Source organism: Podarcis tiliguerta (genome assembly GCF_965153285.1).
Source record: "Podarcis tiliguerta genome assembly, chromosome: 1".
NCBI classification, from domain to species: Eukaryota; Metazoa; Chordata; class Lepidosauria; order Squamata; family Lacertidae; genus Podarcis; species Podarcis tiliguerta.
The window spans coordinates 57,444,848-57,465,826 of NC_139534.1; the positions used below are offsets into that span (position 1 = coordinate 57,444,848).

General features: G+C 44.5%; 1 protein-coding gene across 1 annotated transcript; it reads left to right on the forward strand.

The window, feature by feature from the left end:
- Positions 1-314: 314 nt before the first annotated feature.
- On the forward strand, positions 315-19,088 carry LOC310666374 (acyl-CoA (8-3)-desaturase-like). Its single transcript, XM_083417087.1, has 12 exons — positions 315-613; positions 8,646-8,756; positions 9,981-10,178; positions 12,336-12,437; positions 12,871-12,999; positions 13,231-13,288; positions 14,078-14,154; positions 14,705-14,802; positions 15,781-15,877; positions 16,123-16,202; positions 16,583-16,708; positions 17,566-19,088. Exons 1-12 carry the CDS (start codon positions 392-394, stop codon positions 17,615-17,617), a joined length of 1,350 nt encoding a protein of 449 aa, XP_083273213.1. The 5' UTR covers positions 315-391; the 3' UTR covers positions 17,618-19,088.
- The last annotated feature ends 1,891 nt before the right edge of the window (positions 19,089-20,979 follow it).

Below are 20,979 nucleotides of genomic sequence, written 5' to 3' on the forward strand. Positions count from 1 at the left end.
TGTTGGGGTGAAGCTATGACTCTTGCACAATGCAGAGCACCCAAATATAAATGGCTTCTATGTATGTGGCTTTATTTATTAAAGCAACAATTATTCACATGCTCGTTCTCCCAGTTCTGAGGTCTAGTAGGTGTGAAGGATGCACAGGCATGACGGAAAGGTGACTCTTGCAGAATCACGGGGAAAGGAAGCCAAGGGGAGGAGCAGGAGAAAGGCAGCTGTTTTGAAAGAGAATGCCTGGAGTAACAGAATGTCCTGGGTGGTGGGTTGGATTGCTGCAACAGGTGTGTGTATCTATATAAACCTGTCTGAAACATGAAACAGGTGGCTCCAACCCGGATTAAGAGTACAGTATCTAGCTGGAGAAGCTGGTGCTGCACTGTCAGTCAGAATGCCTCCACAGTCAGGCACTGTTCTAGGAGGAAAGGAACCTTGCTTAGATGCTCCACAGCTTTTCACCTGGGAGGAGATAGGACTCCGCTCGGGCAAAGGGAACTCCAAGGAAGAGAGGTGGCTGGTCATCAACCGGAAAGTCTACGATGTCAGCAAGTTCTATTGGCGGCACCCTGGAGGAAGGCGCGTCATCAGCCACTATTCCGGACAAGATGCCACGGTGAGACCTTATTGCGGGGCAGAGAGCAGTGGAGAAGGACATGGCAGAGCACATGTCTTGAATCAGGAGTAGAGAAACTCCAGCCCATAGACCTGCTAGGGGATCCCATTTGGTCCACGAGGTCATGGCAGTCTAACATCACTGGCTTGCATCAGCTGATGGGGATGGGGCTCGATCCTACTGGGTGCATCTTTGCCAGCATGTTCCCTGCAAGAAACACACTGGCAAAGCAGACCCTTGTAGAGAGCAGGGTTGCGCCCTCTGCTCAACAGCTGGAGAGGGGAGAGTTCAATGCAGGGAATGCATTGGCAAAACAGATCCATCCCTGCAGCCCTCTGAGATCACCCACCTCTCAGACACCTGATGTCATCAGGTCATCGGAGGATTGATAGATGGGTGGTCCCATCCACCTGCTGAAGTTGGCCTGAAGGGTGGAGAGAGATGAATATTTTTTTTTCTCCTGTCAAAAAGGCACACCCACCCCTGCCTTACTTGGACCACATCCCAGATTTGACCCCTAGCATCTCCAAGGATCTCAGGTAGCAGACCTGGAAAAGACTTGTGCCTGACATCCTGGAGGACACAGCACTGTAGGCAGTCTGGGCTAGAGGGACCAAGGTTCCTCATATGCTCGCGATGTTTCCTTGGCAATTTTCTGTTATTGTAGGAAACAAGAGTTAGAAGTAGGGCCTGAAGGCACAGAAAAGCCCACCCCATAATAGTCAGCTTGCTGGAGGAGGAAGCTAAATTCTGGCTGGCATGGGTGACTAAAGCTAGTCTGCAGTTCCTTCTCAAGAAAATTGGTTATAATTCTTTATACATATCATTGCCTGACTTCCAGGTGGCTTAAAGAAGCCCAGATGTGTGAAGGATTCATATGGACTCAAAAGCAGAGTTATCATACCTGTGAGAAACTATGACTGAGGATGCCTCCTCAGCCAAAATATTTGAGTAATGTTGGGGTAGGAAGCTAAGAGAACTGATGTAGCATCGCTGATATTTGTTGGGATTGTAGTTTCTGCTCTTCTCGTTGAGTTTAACCCTGGTAAGTACACTTAGAATTACAGCCACAATTTTATATTTCACTACAGAATGTCTTAGCTTTGCAGATTAAATTGGCAAAGTGTGAAATATACTAATCTGTTGTACACCTGAAATTAAAATTTAGAACACACCACCTGAGATTAAGAATAGTGTAAGTAAAGGATGTTGTGTTTGGGATTGTCTTGACTGAACAGTGATTTAAAGTTTTCTCATTTTGCCTTGGACACACTTTCTAGCACACTTCTTGCATGTCAAAGTAAACTAAAGTTATTTTATTTTTACATATATATTTTCTGTTCCTAACCAAATGAATATTCTGGCACCCACAAAAACAGGTTTATTCAAATTACATTTAGCTGAAGTTGGTGTTAATTGACATGGTGCAATCCTAGAGCCTGTGGCTCTCCAAATGTCGCTGGGATGCGACTCCTATTCTCCCTGATGACTGGTCATGCTGACTGAGGCTGATGAGAGTTAAAGTCTACCTAAATCTGAAAAGCCGTCGTTCCCCTGATGTCTACTCAGAAGTAAGCCTCACTGATTTCAGAGGGACTCACTCCTGGGTAAAGGGTGTACAGTGTTGCAGCTTAATTTGCATAAAACCTGGTGCGTTTTTTGTCTGATAATTCTCATCTGCCTTGTGAAGAAATTCCCATGACAAAGAAGTAGAGATGGAGAAATACCACGGTGCACAAAGAGAGAAAAGAAGGTGCCACAATGCAGTGTTCCAGTTGAAGGGTGGGGTTCTTTGAGAAATTCACATGCCTCTGACCTCCCCCCATCCCCGTTTTAGTCCAATCATGCCCCCCCATAGTCTTTTAAATGCAGCAACTAAAGGGGCTCTGACCCAGCATGTAATTTGAGCATCACCTCACGGGAAAAGTCTAGACTTCTGACATGGGTTGCCATACATCTGGACTTTCCCGGACGTTTAAGCAATTTACAGAAAGGGTTTAACGCAGGTGCTCACATTCATGCACAGCCACCCTCACAGGGATCCAGAAAGTTGTGGTGGAGTTACACTGCCTAAAGGTGTCTTCTTTGAAGCGAGTAGCCAGACCAACTTCCCCCCTAGTAAGTCCCTGGCCACCTGTTTAATACCCACAGGGTAATACGAACAGGAATGAAACATTGGCTAAGAGTCGCAAACATCAGCTGCGTTCTCACATGCCTATCACTGCTTCAGATCTCAGAAGGAGTTGCAGCAGGTGCCAGTGAGTTATTCAGTGCCAAGAAGACTGAGGCAGGCAGCCCAGCTCAAGTTATAGATTTAAGGACTACTATTAAAAGGCTGGAACGTGTCAATTATTTAGTTTGCCGTAATATTTCTACCAATATTAGGGTGTGTGGGCAGGAGAAGGGGTCAATCGGTTTCTCTACCTCAGGCAGAAAACATGCACTGGATTCCTTCTGGGCAGCCGGGGGGGGGGAATATATCAGTTCTCTCGGTTCTCTTCCAATCTTCCAATCGATTCTCCACATTTCTCCAGGAATTTACAATTATTCTTTTTAAAATCCTCATAAAATTCTTCCGTGGTTTTGACCAGTGCCATTTTTCTAGAAAAAGGTGCTGGAACTCAACATGAACTGCTCTCTTGTTCTCTTAAAATGGCAATGGCGCCCACCTGGGAGGTGCTGGAACTGAATTCCAGTGAATTCTGGCTGAGAAAAATCCCTGGCATTGACTAATGTACACATGTTGTGATGCATTTGTGTATTATTATTATTATTATTATTATTATTATTATTATTATTATTATACCCCACCCATCTGGCTGGGTTTCTCCAGGCTCTCTGGGCTGCTTACAGCACATATAAAGACATAGTAAAATGTCATTTTACTATTCATGCTATTTTCATGAACATACTTATTTCTATGCACACCTTAACCCAATATATGTATTTTGGTAAATGTTGTTTGCTTAAAGAATGGCATCGCAATATTCAGATAGGTGTGAATTTCAAAGGACAGCTGCATTTTGTTTATCGTATTATTTTGGAAACTGCGAATTTATAGGTTTGAATTTAAATGCGAGCTGAATTTAACCCAGTCAGATGAGTGGGGTACACAAAATAAATAATTACTATTATTACATATTGACTTCCTCCCCCATCCTTGCTTCTGGGCTTACAGCATGGACACATGGCTGATGTCCACAAGTTAGAATATCCCTCAGTATGACATGTGCTCACCATGCCCATGAAATCTCCTCATCTGATATGCCTTCACACCACGTTTGTACCTCCTACTAGAATGGACTGGCTTAGGCCACAAGGGCCGTTTAAAGATTCCTGGGACTCCATCGTGTTCTTACATGATTGTCTTTCAGTGTCAGAAACCACAGATGCTCTTGGATTCAGATGCCAGCGAAATAATTAAGGCTCCACCTACCATTAGGCAAGTGGGGCAGCGTGTCTCAGGTAGTAGGATGGAGGGTACATTTAAAAGCCTATAGATTACCATTTATATTAAGATTGCTGCAATATGTTTATCAATACTGGGTGGGTGAAGGAGATGTCATTGGGCTTTCTACCTCAGGCAGAGAAATGTCCTGGGCCATATTACAGATTTTATCGCTTCTGAGAACATGAACAAGAGGCTGATGCATAATTATGACATCTGGTCATGCTAGACGTTTCTTAGTCTGATATGTCTTAAGCTGGAATGAATTGACTTATGGGCCCCTCCAGACTGTTTTGTTTTGTTTGTGGGTATATTCTTCAACATGTCCTTGATGCAATAATAGTGCATTAGTAGTGAATTTACACTGGACTGTCCACACGCCATGCCACTTGGTTAGTTGTTCTCCAGTGCTTCACCAGTGTTACTGTATTACTGCCATCTGGAGGGATGTGCTTACCCTATAGTGCACCACCAAAAGAGGGAGAAAAGAATAAACCCAGAACATCAGTAGCATAAAAAGTTCCAGGATTACAGCAGGTGGTTAAAGGGTGTGTGTTGATTGGAAATGAAACAGGCTATCTGCCCCCAAAACATTTGCAGGCACAAACAGTATTGAAAGCAGGACTGTGTAAAAGTGCCCCAATATCTTCGTGAATACAAATCATCACGAAGTGACATCTGGAGGGGTCGTCAGGCTGGAATGTATTGTTTTAATGGCGCAACGTAACATAGGAGAAGGTATTCCTGGCACCACTTTTGAGTGCAAGCAGCTATAATGGAATCACGGCACCATCTGATGTGGCATGTAAGCACAACACTGGAAAAGTTTTCTGACTGGTGATGCATGCTGTGCTGGATTGTTTGAATATTACTTCTAAACATATTTATATAGCACTGTGTGATATTTTTTTTAAAAAAAATCAAAGCCGTTTCCAGCAACGAAAAATGAAACCACACAGTAAAAACCATAAAAAGTTAAACATCCATCAACCATTGCGAAAGGATTTGTTTTGAATTGCCCGCATAGACCTGGCAGAATAGAAAAGGTTTGATCAAGTATTTAAAAGTTGGCACAGAAGACACATTGCTGTATCTATTGGCAGAGTACTCCACAAGAATGGACCAATGGAAGCAGGAAGCATGTGTGGTAGGAGAACCCATGTTTACATCACTGCTGCTGTACTCTGTCACCCCAAATCAGAAATTGGCCTTTTAATCAATGCGGGTGGGAAAGATACTGATGTGCACTGACTCATGTTGACAACAGGGGGCAGTGCTCAGAACGCCTCTGCATTTGACTTCACCCACCAAAACTATAACTAACATAGGGTTTGCCATTTAGGGCATTGCTGAGTGCTTTGAGGTTTTGAGGTTTTTTTCTACAATCAAGCAGTATATACATTTTATGAAGAAAATAATAACTAAGTATGTTCTTCCTTCAATGATTTTTCAAGTGCCTTCTGTCTTTAGCTGTGATTTTCATGTCTCCTCCTCTGAGGGAATAAGAAAACATGGAAAGACTTCTTGCCTGTCCATCTGTTGAACTTTTGGTAATATATGTAGCTGGAAAGGTGTTTGATGAAACTGAAATGTGGCGTGAGAAAGGAATTGCGTACAATAAGATGTGATTCATTTTAAAGTGAGTTCATTCTGAAGTTTGGAAGCTCCTTTGAGAAATTGTGTAAACTCTGCTGGGGTCTACAGAAACCTTCATCTGCGGGTGGAAGATTTCTTGCTGGTTATGAAACTCACAGTCATAAGCAAAGAGTCACTGCCTGAAGGCCTTTGGACTCAGCTGGACTGTTACATTAAAAGTTATTTGTATGTGTTGTATATGTGACATTGCCACCAGATAGCGGTCTGGAGTCCTGTTTTTCTCTACCTGTTTCTCCTGTTCAAACTGAAATGCTTCTTTGATGTGTCTAGATCCAGCCTCTGTACACACACACACACACACACACACACACACACATCCTCAACCCTCAGCATTGCTTCTTGTGCTCAGCCCATTTGGCTTCTGAGACCTCACCAGGCACACACGTTTCTGAGCTCTTTTCAGCCACAAGGTCAAGGCACTTGCTTTGTTTATTTTGAATGACCACTGAGATTCTATTGATGCTGAATTCTGAATGCAATTAATTAGGGTAGTCTCTTTACAGGGCTAATTCAAATATAATGCTAAACAAAGGCTTGACCTTCCTTAGGCTGATGTGCTCCCTCTTTCTCTCCTTGTATACCGTATTTTTCGCTCTATAGGACGCACTTTTTCCCCTCCAAAAATGAAGGGGAAATCTGGGTGCGTCCTATGGAGCGAATGCAGGCTTTCACTGAAGCTTGGAGAGCGAGAGGGGTCGGTGCGCACCGACCCCTCTCGCTCTCCAGGCTTCGGAAACACATCCGCAGCCTAGGCAGCCCTGCGGGAGGTCCCGCAGGGATGTCTAGGCTGCGGATAGCAGCCTGCCGCCCGGCGGGTGGGGCGCCCTGAAGCAGAGCGCCCCTCGCGCCAGGCAGACATCCGCAGCGTGGGGAGCCCTGCAGGAGTTCCCCGCAGCGCTCCCCATGCTGTGGATAGCAGCCTGCTGCCCGGCGGGCGGGGCGCCCTGAAGCAGAGCGCCCCGCGCGCCGGACAGATATCCGCAGTGTGGGGAGCCCTGCAGGAGTTCCCTGCAGCGCTCCCCACGCTGCGGTAAGCAGCCTGCCGCCTGGCACGAGGGGTGCCCTGAAGCAGAGCGCCCCTCGCGCCAGGCAGACATCCGCAGGGTCAGGAGCCCTGCAGGAGTTCCCCGCAGGGCTCCCCATGCTGCGGATAGCAGCCTGCCGCCTGGCGCGAGGGGCGCCCTGAAGCAGAGTGCCCCTCGCGCCAGGCAGACATCCGCAGGGTCGGGAGCCCTGCAGGAGTTCCCCGCAGGGCTCCCCACGCTGCGGATAGCAGCCTGCCGCCTGGCGCGAGCGGCGCCCTGAAGCAGAGCGCCCCTCTCGCCAGGCAGACATCCGCAGCGTGGGGAGCCCTGCAGGAGTCCCCCGCAGGGCTCCCCATGCTGCGGATAGCAGCCTGCCGCCCGGCGCGAGGGGCGCCCTGAAGCAGAGCGCCCCTCGCGCCAGGCAGACATCGGCCAGCCCCACAAGCTCGGGGGACAGCAGGGAGGCGCAGCACCGCCATCCCGCTGTTCCTCGACCTGGTTGGGTTTCCCCGACCTGCTTTTGGGGGGGGAAATAAAGGGAAATTTTTTTTCCTTTATTTCCCCCCCAAAAAACTAGGTGCGTCCTATGGGACGGAGCGTCCTATGGGACGAAAAATACGGTACTTCAGTTCTCTTCCATAGTTTCCTGTTACATCTGAATGAGCAAACTTTGGTTGCAAATTGTTGCTCCAGAGGACTACCGCAAACCATTGTTCGTAGTTTGGATTCTATGGCAAACTATAGTTTGCCCAAACCAAAAATCAAGGAGGCCCATGGAAAATTTAAAAAAGGAGAGTGTGCTTTCCTGAAGATCAGACCAAATGACATCATAATGGGTGATCATTACTATCAGTCTTGGACCTCTAGTTTTTGTTAACTCATTTAACAGGAACTGTATACCAGTCTTGATTTGTGAATCACTGGCTTCACAAGTACTTACAGCAAAACGTGAAACTTACTTATCAGAAATAAAATATAGTTGTTCATTTGTTGTTGTTGCTGCTGCTGCTGCTGCTGCTGTTGCTGTTGCTGTTGTATATGTATTTATACCCCACCTTTCCTTGAGGGAACTCAAGGCAGCTTAAAGAAAAAAATAAGAACCGCTAAAAGCATAGAAAAAAACAATAATTAAAAAACCATAAACATTGATAAAATTAAAACTAAATACATATATAAAATATATTAAAACCATACCAATAATTACAATATAAATAGCACAGCACCAGCCCTTTCATTAAAAGCATCTCATTTCATCATAGGATTCAGTGAAGAATATCCTGCTAGTTAGTCCTTTCTAGAATGCCCAAAAATAAAAATAAAAATGGAATGATCAACCCAGAATGAGCTTAGTGATCACTTACTGTCAAAAAGTTCTTGGTCAGAATATCAAAAAGTTCTTGTTTGGTCAGAATATCTTTCCTTGTAACTTTAACCCATTGGTTCAGGTCCTACCCTCTGGAGCTGGAGAAAACAAGCTTGCTCCATCCTCCATGTGACAACCCTTTAGTTATCTGAAGATGGCAATCATATCTCCTCTCAGTGTGCTCTTTTCCAGGCTAAACATACCCAGCTCCTTCAACCTTGCCTCATGAGACCCTTGATCATCTTGGTTACCCTCCTCTGCTCACATTCCAGCTTGTCAATATCATCCTCAAATTTGGGTGCCCAGAACTAGACACAGTACTCCAGGTGGGGTCTCACCAAGGCAAAACAGAACAGTACTGTTACTTCCCTTGATTGGGACCCTATAGTTCTGTTCCTACAGCTTAGAATAGCATCAGCTCTTTCTTCTTCTTCTTTTTGCTGCATCACTTTGTTGACTCATGTTAAGTTTGTGGTGTACTAAGACCCCTACATCCTTTCACATTGTTGTTTGTTTGTTTGTGTGTGTGTGTGTGTTTAGGATGCCTTCACCGCTTTCCACAAGGATGAGGACCTAGTAAAGAAATACCTGAGCTCACTGCTAATTGGGGAGCTGGCACCTGATCAACCAAGCTGTGAACCCACCAAAAAAGTAAGTTTTCCATGTGGTGTGCATGGCAAAAGCCACTGGACTAAAATGCTTTACATGTTCTAATTGAGCAAAAGCACATTGTAGATACCAAAGAACTTAGCTGCAGGATTTCCTTTTGGTGGCTTAGGCCCCATGGATCCCTAAGGGTACACTTTTCATGATGCTTTAGAACCTCAATATTGCTCCTCACCCCCTGTCCTCATGGTAGAGACGTGAAGGAGAATGGCTTTGCACACAGCCACCGTGGAAGAGACAACCATAAACTTGTGCAGTTGGGTAGGTGGTGGTGGGATCTGGTTGGATATTTAAATCTCTCTGCCTTGATCCTTCACTAAGCACCGGCCCCATTCTTCACTGGTCACCAGTAAAGCTGTGTTTATGGCCCTGTCCATAAACCTCAATGAGTTGAAGGGTGAAGTCTAAAATGGGGAGATTTCCCGCACAATTTAGAACCCTGCAAAATTGAGGGTCTAGATCATGTGAGGAGCAAAGACATTCCCCACTTTGGATTTCATCCTCATGGAAAGAGATGAGGATAGCAAAACAGAGTTGGAGCCTAGTGAGCTTGCCCTGCTTCCTTGTAGGATTTACATGCAACTAGCATGCCAAGTGGCTCTAATGGTCAAGAAGGCAGAGAAGGGAAATTCTGGCCCTAAACCTCTGCTGCCTTGCGGGATATATTTGTTAGAAGGAAAGGCTAAGGACTAAATCCTAAACAGATCCAGAATGGAGTCCCTAAGATAGTTGGATGGTGTCTTAGATGCCTCATTCTGGCAACTCCAGCAACCAAGCTGGTGCCAAGTGCGTTGTTCTGCTTTCCTTTGGACCACATCAGTGAGGCTGAGAAATCAGGGTCTTGACATCTGGGCATTCCATTGTCTTTCGAGATAGACAGATTCCAACAACAGCACAGGAGGCATCTGGGTACAAAAACCTCAACTCTTACAGAAAACCCACTCATTACACTCTTTGAAGTTACTGTGGAGAGACAGAGCAGAGAGTGGTTTTCCACTGCCTCTGGTTAGACAATGCCCTGAAATCATCATGCCCCTCTTATCTTAGAGTCCTGTCTCATCCCGCCCCCTGTTGAAGGAGAGCTGACCAGCTGGCTTGGCCTCTCTGTTACCATCGTGATCTGTCTAGAGAAAGCGTAGTAATGCTACAGTTTGAATCAGATGCATGTACTTTGTGAAGGGGGAACTTAACCATGGTCATTTCTCACAGGATATGCTGATACAAGATTTTCGTGAGCTGCATAGCACAGTGAAGAGAACTGGACTCCTGAAGGCCAGTTATCCCTTCTTTGCCTTCATATTCCTGCATGCTTTCCTGATAGACATTGCATCCTGGCTCGTCATCTGGTACTTTGGAAAAACCTGGACCCCTTTCCTCATTGGTGTAGCATTGTTCACCATTGCACAGGTAAATGTGTCTGCATTACTGGATGCAGCAGGATTCAGTCTGGACTATTCTGGACCGGTTACCTGTCTTAGTGCTTTGTCATATCCTCACCCCCCTAAGCATTTGGCATAGCTTGTGGAATTTCAGGCATATCGTGGTGATTAGCTAAATACTGCCTACCGTGACTTTCACATCCCTACTAAATGAGTTATCAGGCATCAAACCTGGGAACCTGAACACACAAATTTAATGTTACCAGCTGAAAACTGGTCTAGTTTGTCAAAGTGGGAGTTCAATGTACCACTTAAAACTACAGCTAAACTTGCACTTTTAAAAGTGTGCTCTGCTCAGCAACAGGCAAAAGCTACTTATTTTTTATTAAAAGTTTTAAAATAAGAAAATTTCCCAAAGGAGTTAATTTGCAGTCATCTTATTGCCCATTGTCCAGTCAATCAACATCCACTGTTCCAGACTACTACTCCCTTTTTCAAAGCCCTACTTTCATGAATTTCAGCCATACACCTGACCTTACTGACTGCACAGCAGCTGGGAGGAACTAGCCAGGCATATAAATTTAGAGTGGGGTTTGCCAAACTTGGGTCTCCAGCAGTCTTGGGTCTCCAGCTGTTTATGGATTTACAACTCCCATCACCCCTAGCTAGCAAGACCAGTGCTCAGTGCTGATGGGAACTGTAGTCCCAAAAAACAGCTGGAGACCCAAGTCTGGGAAACACTGATTTAGAGCAACTTAGCAAAAGGAGCTAGCTCCACAAGCTGCAGGGAGCACCAGCGGACAAGTGTCAAAGCAAGTTAAACAGCCAGGCAAGTTCGGCAACAGGGCCTGGAAGCCAGGACGCACTATGCTGCCTGACCTTTCCTTGATCTAAAGAAAACCTGTCCTGAGAGAACTTCTCCAGAGCTGGAGTGATCCTAGTAGTGGGTGATTTGACAACTGGGTGTCAAATCGGTGTGTAGGCCGTAGGATTTATTGCTTGTCTGATGTGAAGGTTGTGGATATCACCTGTCACCTAGATAGCATAGCATAGTAGACAGTAGTAGTAGATAGTGATGCAGAGGTTGCGGTGCACATTGGCACAAATGGCATGGGGAAATGTAGTTGTGAGGTCCCAGAAGCAAAATTAGGGTTGTTTGGTAGCACTCTGAATGCCAGCAGCTCCAAGGTAGTTTTCTCTGCAATGCTGCTGGTTCCGTGTGAAAGGCCAGCTAGACAGGCACAGCTTTGTAGTCAAAATGCATGTGGTCTCAATGTGTGTAAAGAAGTATGAAGTGATGCATGTCAAGGCAAAAATAAAATAAAATTCTTAATTTCACATGCACGTTCATGAGGTCTGAACTGGTGGAACTGACCGTCTAGGAAGGAGACCTTGGAATCACAGTAGATTGATAAAGATGTCAATCCAGCATTTTCTTCTTCATTTTGAGGCAAAAAAAAGTCAGTTGTTAACAGAGAAATAGCAAAAAGTTGCTTCATTGGAAAGATATGCTGGCACCCTTTGATGTTATGGTAGTGCTGTGTAAGTTGCTTTTCTAGGAATTCACACACACACACACACACACACACACACCCCACATCCCCACAGCTGTTGACCTTGAAAGGCCAGTGGCCATTTGGTAGAGCCATTTGCGATGGAATGGGTCCTTATCATAAATATTATGCCTGGCTAGTATGGGAGGTGATGATTTCAAGGTGAAGATCTGTGTGACTGGCCTTGTTTACATAGTTGTGGGCCTTTAAAAGTTATACCACCCTGTGGGATGAATCCATGGACTGTGGCTTCCACAATGCTACTGTAATACTTAAAATCTTCCATTTCATTGTTCTGTTGTGTCTGAACCTTTATAAGCAATATTCATGAGGCAAGCCTTTTTATTATGCCACCGTGGGAAGTGAGGCTATATACCCATGCAGGAAGGCCTAGTGCCCTTTTCTATAGTACTAACTTCATGGGAACCAGTTCTCCTTCTGATGAAAGTGCCCAGGCTTCCTGCCAATTTCCATTGCAAGTGTGTGGGGAACTAAACAGGGGCAGAGTGCGTAGGATAGCTGCTGTTGCTTTTCCCAAGTCTTAGTGAAAGAGTGAGCCATTTGTTCCTACTAACCCATCTGTGGAAAATAGCCTATCAACATATATTGATATTGCTTTTTTTGCTTTCCAGATCCAGTATGGCTTTCTTCAGCATGATCTTGGGCATGTTTCCGTCTTTCAGAAGCCCAAGTGGAATAGACTGGCTCACCACATTGTGGCAGGAATACTTAAAGTAAGAGCCCAGTATCGAGAGTGGGGTTTCTCCTGCTTAGAACTCATAGAGGCTAAGCAGGAATAGAATCAAACTTCCTGATAAATTCTAGTTCAATAACTTCACTCTTGATACTCTCGTCGAATACTTTGTTAAATGACTGTGACTCTCAGGTCAACATCAGAGTATAGCTGTCAACGTTTCCCTTTTTTTAAGAGAAATTCCCTTATTCCAAAAAGGATTCCTCGCAAGAAAAGGGAAAAGTTGACAGCTATGCATCAGAGTGCCCTAGGAGGCTGAAGTTGTCTCTCTCTGTTTTCTCATTGTTGTCATTTTGGACAAAAAAATAATTTCCAATTTGTGTGTCAGGAATAAGCACATAATGTAGTTTCTCCAACACCACCAACATGAATAATGAAAAATTGGTGGGATTTTCTTTTTATTCTGTTTGCAGGGAGGGCCCCCCAGCTGGTGGAACCATATGCATAACCAGCACCATTCCAAACCCAACTGCTTCCGCAAGGACCCAGATCTCAACATGCATCCACTCCTGTTCAGCCTGGGGAAGACGCTCTCTGAGGAGGTGAGTAGACAGGGGAATGCACACCATGAATAACAGGCGCAGCAGGTTAGAGCCATGGTTTGGTTTAGCCTTACGTGCAAACATGGCCATGGAAGCCGATTTCATGTTGCAAACGTATATCGTAGGCTTCTTTCCTGAATCAAATTCTCTAAGAAAAATCTGTGCAGTGACAAAAGGTCAGCAAAGTTGTTACCTATGTTTAAACGCATTACTTCTGCTCTCCATTCGCAGCTTGGGAAGAAGAAGAAGAAATTCATGCCTTACCAGCACCAGCACAAATACTTCATCCGTGAGTCTCTCTCAGTTGTTTGCTACCATCAGCAAGGCTGTGTCTCTTTGGGGATTAGGACCGAAGCTTGTTAGATCAGAGGCTGGAGGTTCTGAAAAAAAAATATGCTACAGGCAAATGAATAGATAGAAGAAATGTTATCTTTACTAGTGTTACACAAACCCCAATCTCTGAGCAGTGAGAGACTTCAGGCTCCCAGCTTAGGGTTTGTTTCTGCAGAATGAAGATCCCTGGAGATGAGTAGCATTTCCCCACACATTTATACAGGCTGAGCATAAGAAAGAAATTTAACAGCATCAAAACTCCAGCAGTAGATTAGAAGGGGGGACACCAATTCCACAAAGCAAGTCGGGCTGCTCTTTTCAGCTTCAGTTTCAAAACTCTTGAGGTTTTGGTTTTGGTTCTCTTTCTCAGATACACACTTTCCTGACTTCACCTCCAGCCAGGGCAGGAGGGATGAAAGTCAAATACCCTTGAGCTCCTATGGCAACAAATCACCTGCTCTAGGCCAGCTCTTTAATTATGACAAGCTTGACCATTTTAATTTAAAAAAAATAAAAAATTGTCCATTTCTACAAATGCAAATCAAACAGCTCTAGAGTCACAGGGCTGCAAGGGATCTTGAACGGACACCCTCTCCAACTTAAATTTAGCTCAGTATGATTGCTCCAAAATTACCTGGGAGATGAGAAATACCCAGAAATACTTACGGGCTTGGAAAGCTTGGTTATTACAACTGGAGGAAAATACTCCTCTTTGTTTTATGTTTGCTTTCCTTTTTCTCCATAGTCTTAGCCCCGATGACTTTCGTTGTATTTGTGCAGCTGACTATAATACGCTTCGCAATTCAGAGGAAAAAATGGATGGTGAGTCATCTGTGAACTTGTAACTGCACTGTTTCCCCTATGGATAATAACGTAATGGTGGAATGCAGATGTGTCCTGTGTCCGCACTGCCTGCAGCTAGCCACCAGAGTTGCATTAGAGAAATCATTATTTTATTCCTGTGTCACTTGAAGGATGAGTTTACTTTAGTGAATAAGCAGAGTAAACAAATCCACTTGGCCTGTGTACGTTGGAGCCAATGCCAGTTTGGGGAGGGCGGAATAGATCTACAGTAATCAAGAAGACCAATGTCCATGAGATTTTCATTTGTTCATTCCTTTGATTTGTTATTTGTACGGCCTTTCATAATATCCACTCCGGTGCAGAAACATGTGTCCCATCTGCACTGATCCCCTTCCATACCATGGAGGCAGTTCTTCTTAACATGATGCAGTTCCCAGGGTGTTTCCATACATGCAAACATTGCTCTGAGTCACATGGCATCACGGCCTTTGAAGCCATCATAATTGCACCATACAAAGGCAGCGGTTTTCAATCTTTTTTATTGCCTTAACCCAGTTTTCTTTGGCAGGAGCTTGCTTTCGTTGTGTTCTACAACATCCGCGTTTGTCTCATGTTTGTTCCTTTAATGGGATTTAAGACCTTCATGGCATTCTACTGGCTGGCCAGGTAAATAATCTGTATGCAAAACACTCATGGATGGGGTGGCCGGGGGCATCTGCGCATTTACAAAGTGCTTCCTTTGCATCTCAAATTATCCCACCAGCGTGAACAGATCCGTCATGCAGATGATCTCCCCTGGCCTGGCCTAGCAAAGCAGTCCAAGAAAGTGTCTGTCAGTCCCAAGAGAGACTGTTCCTCTGCCCCCTACTCTGCATTCAGATAGTGGAAAAGTAAAATACAGAAATGGGTGGAATTCAGCACCAGGCGATTACATACATTTTGTCTGCACAAAGTACATCACCTTGTGAGATGGAACAATCCCCCTCCCCTCCCCCCACATGCTGCTCTGGGCCTACCTCTGACTCCCCCGCCCCCAGCTAATGTTGGGGGGGCATAAGTGCTGCTGTGCAAGCAGAAGTCCTTGCACAAATTTGTTACATTTGTTAAGAGATCTCACCCTATATGTTTCCAGCATTATATTTATCACCTGGTATGTGTGTGGTTTTTTTTAAAAAAAATGAAACTTCAGTATCCATGCAATGTTCTTATGTGGCGAAAAGGCTCATTCACTGACATAAGAGGCTGCCTAACTATTAATAGACTCCTCTGGAGTTAGCAGTGCCAATTCGATGAAATACAAACAATAGCAGACATCTCCAAGGCAAAGATCCCGTAGTTTCCCAGGTCTTCCAGGCTGTTTGTGAGGCCTTGGTAAAACTACAAATCCCAGAGATATCTGCACTGGAAAATTCCCATAAATAAGTCTGCTGGGCCTAAGGAAGGCCCATGGAGCATTTGCTCCTCTTATTCCCTTACTCTCATCACTCCTACAGGAGCAGAAAGGGAATAGGGCCTTGTAAGTGGAAGGAGGGTGCAGAAAAAATTTGCTTTGAAAGAATTAGCCCTTTTCATTCTATATGAGGTGGTATTGGCCAATCTCTGACAGAATGGTGATTGTTGTTGTTGTTGTGTTGATCTACCCAGGTTCCTAGAAAGCACTTGGTTTCTCTGGGTCTCACAGATGAACCACATTCCCATGACTATCGATTATGATAAGAATTTGGACTGGGTGTCTGCTCAGGTGAGTTAATATGTACTTCTTCCTCCCAGAGACAATGACTTTCTTTCATCTGATAGGTTTGGCCATCCATTTGCGCTTTCAAGTGCATGGCCTCCTTAGAAAGGGCAAGGTTACATTTCCGCCAGAGAGAGTTGTTCAAATGGCCCAGTTGCCATGGTCACATTTTGGTGGGGTTGGTTCTGGAGGCAGCTGTTCCCCTTTGCCGGGCCGTTTAACGATCTGTCTCCTTTCTCGTTCTCACTTAGCTCGCAGCGACGTGTGATGTAGATCAATCCCTGTTCAATGACTGGTACACGGGGCACCTGAACTTCCAGATTGAGCATCAGTGAGTATGTGACATATGGAAGAGAGACACTGGCACAGTGTGAATGTGTCTGGAAAAGGCCTTCATGTAAATGACAGCCCATACTCATATTGGGTGGGAAAGTGTTAGGGAACTTCAACAGAGATGGGATGGCTTTGGCTAACTGAAGGCTCTGCCACTGGTTTATTGTTTATATTTCCACCCCACTTTTCATCCAAGGAGCTCAGGTGGTGAGTTAGGTTAGGCTGAGAGCCTGAAACTGATTCAAGTCACCTCCCCCAGTGAGGTGCATGGCTGAGTGGGGATTTGAACCCTGGTATCCCAAGTCTTAGTGCGGCATTTTAACTTCTACACCACACTGGTTCCCCATGTGAAACCATTTTCTTGCTCTCTTTCCACAGCCTTTTCCCAACGATGCCTCGCCACAATTATTGGAAGGTCGCTCCTCTGGTGAAATCCCTCTGTGCTAAGCATGGTATTAAGTACCAATGCAAGCCCCTGCTCACAGCTTTTGCAGATATATTGCAGTAAGTTCAATTAATGGCTTTTCCCCACTTGCCTTGTACCCCCCCCCCCATCCTCCAGCCCTAGCAGCCTTTTTGAAACCCTGACTTTAGGAACAACAGAACCAGCTGGGAAGAGAGAAGTTGTGTAAATTGATTTTAAGTTGTGTAAATTGATTCTCAATTTGTATTGTGTTGTTACACGCGCTATGGTCTGCTGTTATTTTTATTGATTATAGTTTAGATACCGTATTTTTCCGTGTGTAAGACAAGGTTTTTTTTACCAAAAAATTAGGCTTAAAATTGGGGCTCGTCTTATACACGGGTAGTGCTGAGGGAAGTTTTCTTAATTTGGAGTTCCCAAAAATAGCGGGCGTCTTATACATGGGTACATAAGGAATATATATTTCTTATAGACGTAAAAATATGGTATTGTTTATTGTAATTGCTGAGAGTGAATTTCTGTTCAATAATTACTTGCTGATATTTAATTTTATTGTATGCTATTATATTCTAATAGAATATTGAATATCACTTTATTTGGCTTAAGTTGCTTATGCTTTATGTTTTTATTATGACACTTTTGTATTGGATCAGATTGTGTTATAAGGTGTGCAGTCTTTGTTGCTTCTTCGCACCGCCTTTTGTTTCTCTACACTGCCTGGTGTATAGAATCATAGAACTGTAGGGTTGGAAGGCACCCCAAGGCCATCTAGTCCAACCCCCTGCAATGCAGGAATCTCAGCTAATCTCAGCTATGGTAATACAGAAAGGCGGTGTGCAAATTAAAAGTGAAATTAACAGTGCAAGGAAGAAAGACAAGCACTAAGCTGAAACTAAGCTGAGGATTAATGAGAGCCCTTTTATTTTTTCCTCTGCAGCACGCTGAAGGAGTCCGGGGAACACTGGCTGGATGCTTATATCCACGCCTAAGGAGAGAGAGGACTTTGGGGACGAATTGCCTTGTGCTGAACTGTGATCTCCTGTTCTTCCTCTTCCCTGGTGCACACACCTTGAGCTGCTGATCTCTGAAGCTTTAGGAATTTGAGGTGGGGCTGGAGCTGAACTTGAGTGAGAGAGAGAGAAGGGTGGCTTCTCTGCTGTCTTGCCCCTTTCTGTTTGTGGGGGAATGAAAAATGAAAAAGAGCCTTCGTTCTACTTTGAGACCTTATGAACAGATAGGGAAAGGGAAACGGTGCTTTGCTTCCTCTGTATTTCCACCTGCAACAACAGTTTCAAAGGTATATTAGGACAAGCAGCCTCCCAACCATTCTGAGTCCTTACACCCTGATCCTTTCCTTTAGTAGACTTTGCACAGTCCTTTAAATGTCTCAGGCTCCTGCCAGATTTGAACATCCAGATTGAATCTTCTTCGTTCCACTGTATGAACTCCACAGATTGCTCAAACAAAAGCATGGTTTGCATTTACTGAGTTGACCTAGAGCCAGCCCAACTTTCAGGCAGAGTGAGGCAGTAGCACCAGGTAAAGGTAAAGGGACCCCCTAACTGTTAGGTCCAGTCGCAAACAACTCTGGGGTTGCGGCGCTCATCTTGCCTGGTAGGCTTTCCAGCTCTGAGGCCAATCTCTTCTTTCCCCTGCCCTCCCTTTCTAGTTTTTCCTCCTCAATGGAGAAATCCAGGATTGTGCCATAGCTTTTGTTGATCTGGAGCAGCACCCTGCTCCTTTGAAACAAAGACACGAAGCACTAAAGACAGCTGCTGTTTTGGGGAGACAGTGTAAACCCAGAGGTTTTGCCTCCAAATAATGGGACTAATTATACAATGACACAACTCATGGCACAAATCAAACGCGTTCTTATTTTGTGGGTGGCCACATTTAGCTTCCAAACTGATAAGCACCCAGTCATTCAAGTTTCATAATAAAGGGAACAATGATTAAGCAAGATCCAATTTTCTGTGGTTATCAGAAATCTTTTCATTAAGTCCTAAGCAGGCTTATTGAGCAAGCAAAGCCATATTCCGTTTCTCCCAAACTAAAGTTCTTGCTTCTCACGATAATATAGTTCAGCTTAGCATATGAAGTTGTCTGTTCATGAAGATAATTGGATGAGACCCTATTCTGGGTGGACTTGCCTTCAGAGGTTAGATGGTGGCAACAACCAGGCAGAGGCAGGCCTTCTCCATGAGGCAACCCTGATTAAAACTCCCTCCTATACTCTTATTTAAAACAAAAAAATCTTTCAGGTGCAAAAAATTTAAAAATGTTTACTTTTGGCAACCAATGACAACATCTCTGTTGCTCTTTTAATGTTGCTGCTATTGTCTTATTGTATTATATTATTAATTTATGTAATTTTGTTGTAAATTGTCACAATGAAGTCCTTCTATGGTAGAAGAGTTGTATGTATAGCAATAAATAAATAAATAAATAAAATAATAAGTATCCTGCAAACGTGAATGTATGCTGTTTTGAAATTGATGGAAGAACCAACTTCAAAGTTGGGCCTGGTGTGAAATGACTGGGGAGACATACACATCAGCAACAGATGTTTGATGTGACTGGGTACCATAGCTGCTTTTGTGGAAGATTTTGAAAGTAGATAATGAGTGCAAAATTTAACACATCTTTCTACAAAAAGAAATCATAGGAATTCAAACTGTGATGTGAAAACCTACTCTTTTTTTTTATTCTAGGGGTACGTAGGATAATTCATTCATTCCTTGATTGCATGCTGCTGAGCTCATAAAGTCTTGGGGCCAGCTGCAACCACCAGCCATTCTGTGCTGTGTGAAGCAGCACAATTATTTTGTTTGTCCTGAGGTTTCCTGTAGTGATCAGGTGGGATTGCTATGAGGAATTATAACAAATATAGAGTAAGCCATCTGTGTCAGCAATGAAAGCATTGCGTCGACTGGGTTTAAACTATTTTGATATGATTCTTGATCAAGCCACACCTCTGCATCCCTGTTCCATTTCTCTTTCTTGACAAGTAACATACTGCAGGCAGGCATCTGAGTCATCAATGATAGTGGGCAGCTTCATTGAAGTAGCTTTTCCAATATGTTAATCTTAGGATGTTTATCTTAGGGCCTGGAAATAGTTTCCCAGGAAGGTGATAAAGATGCCTACCTCCTTGCCATCCTTCCATCCTCTCCTGTTTACTCCTGTTTGTGATCTCCGGAGTTTCTCTAGTCCTCTTTTATTTACTCTCAGATTATGTATGCATACTCAGAGTAGCCTTTGTAGTTAAAAGAATTTCTTTTGATCTGACTTTGTCAACACATGGGGTTTGTTGAAATGCTCAGAAGAAATCTGATTGGTTCTTACTAACACTCTGTAAAAAGTTCTTTTGTGAATAAAACGACCTGGGCCAGGGGCTGGAGGCACAGATAGACACACAGAGAGATTATTATACGCACCCTTCCCAGAGTCTTGCTGGTTCAAGCCTCTGTGTGTACTCTTATTAATCAGAGTTCAATCCTTCTGTAGCGGGAACCCCCCCCTTCATTACAATGTAATGCACAAGCACCACACACACACACACACACACACACATATCTCCCCGAGCCTGGAGATGCCCCTTCTAGAAGGGCATCCCCTAAAAGCCTTCCGTAAATAAGGAAGCGCTAGCTTGACAGCTCCGCACGGAACTTTTTCCATTTTCCCTCAGCAGGCTGAAACATTCTACCTCGCCCTATCCTTATTATGGGTAGACCAACTGTCTGAACTCAGGGTCAGTCGGCTGCCGTTTCAGCCAATCAGCATTACCGAACAGTGCCCCTTGTGGCGGCCACGCAGGTACTGCAGGCAGCAGGCGCCCGCTTCTCTTTCTTTGACAGTTCTCAAATACAAAGTTTCCGAGTCCAAATGACCGTGACTGATTTAATCAAAATGTTGCAAGCCGCTTCCGGAAAGGCGAAAATGCTTTGAACTTCAAGGACAGTATTCTTCATAAATTCACCATTGTTACCAGAAAAATCCGAGGGCTCCCTTGAACAAAAAGTAAAGACACCAACCAGAGTAAATTGGAGCAAAACAGCAGCCTGTAGGCTTGGCCTTTATTGAACTGTTGCAGCAGGGTGCTCCCCTCACTCGCAGGAGAGAGGAAAAGACACAGAAAAATGGTGTGCAAGACCGTATAAAAACTTTTGAAATTCCCCTCCTCTAGGTCAAGCCCACCCCCAGAAACATCATGCATACATTTCAGAAAGGAGGGGTTGAGGGAGGAGTTGTGGTGGTAACCTGAGTGTCCTGTCACCTGGCTGGTTCCCCTCTTTCCCCCCCTCATGAGTCATTTTCTGAAGACAAAAGGTAGTCGCTGTTTCCTGCCCCC

Excerpts from the sequence above, each read along its gene's own strand:
- LOC310666374 (XM_083417087.1), top strand. The coding sequence starts at position 392 with ATGCCTCCACAGTCAGGCACTGTTCTAGGAGGAAAGGAACCTTGCTTA. Across the intron at positions 13,289-14,077 it reads CCAGCACAAATACTTCATCC|TCTTAGCCCCGATGACTTTC; the intron begins GTGAGTCTCTCT and ends TTTTCTCCATAG. Across the intron at positions 14,155-14,704 it reads TTCAGAGGAAAAAATGGATG|GAGCTTGCTTTCGTTGTGTT; the intron begins GTGAGTCATCTG and ends TTTCTTTGGCAG.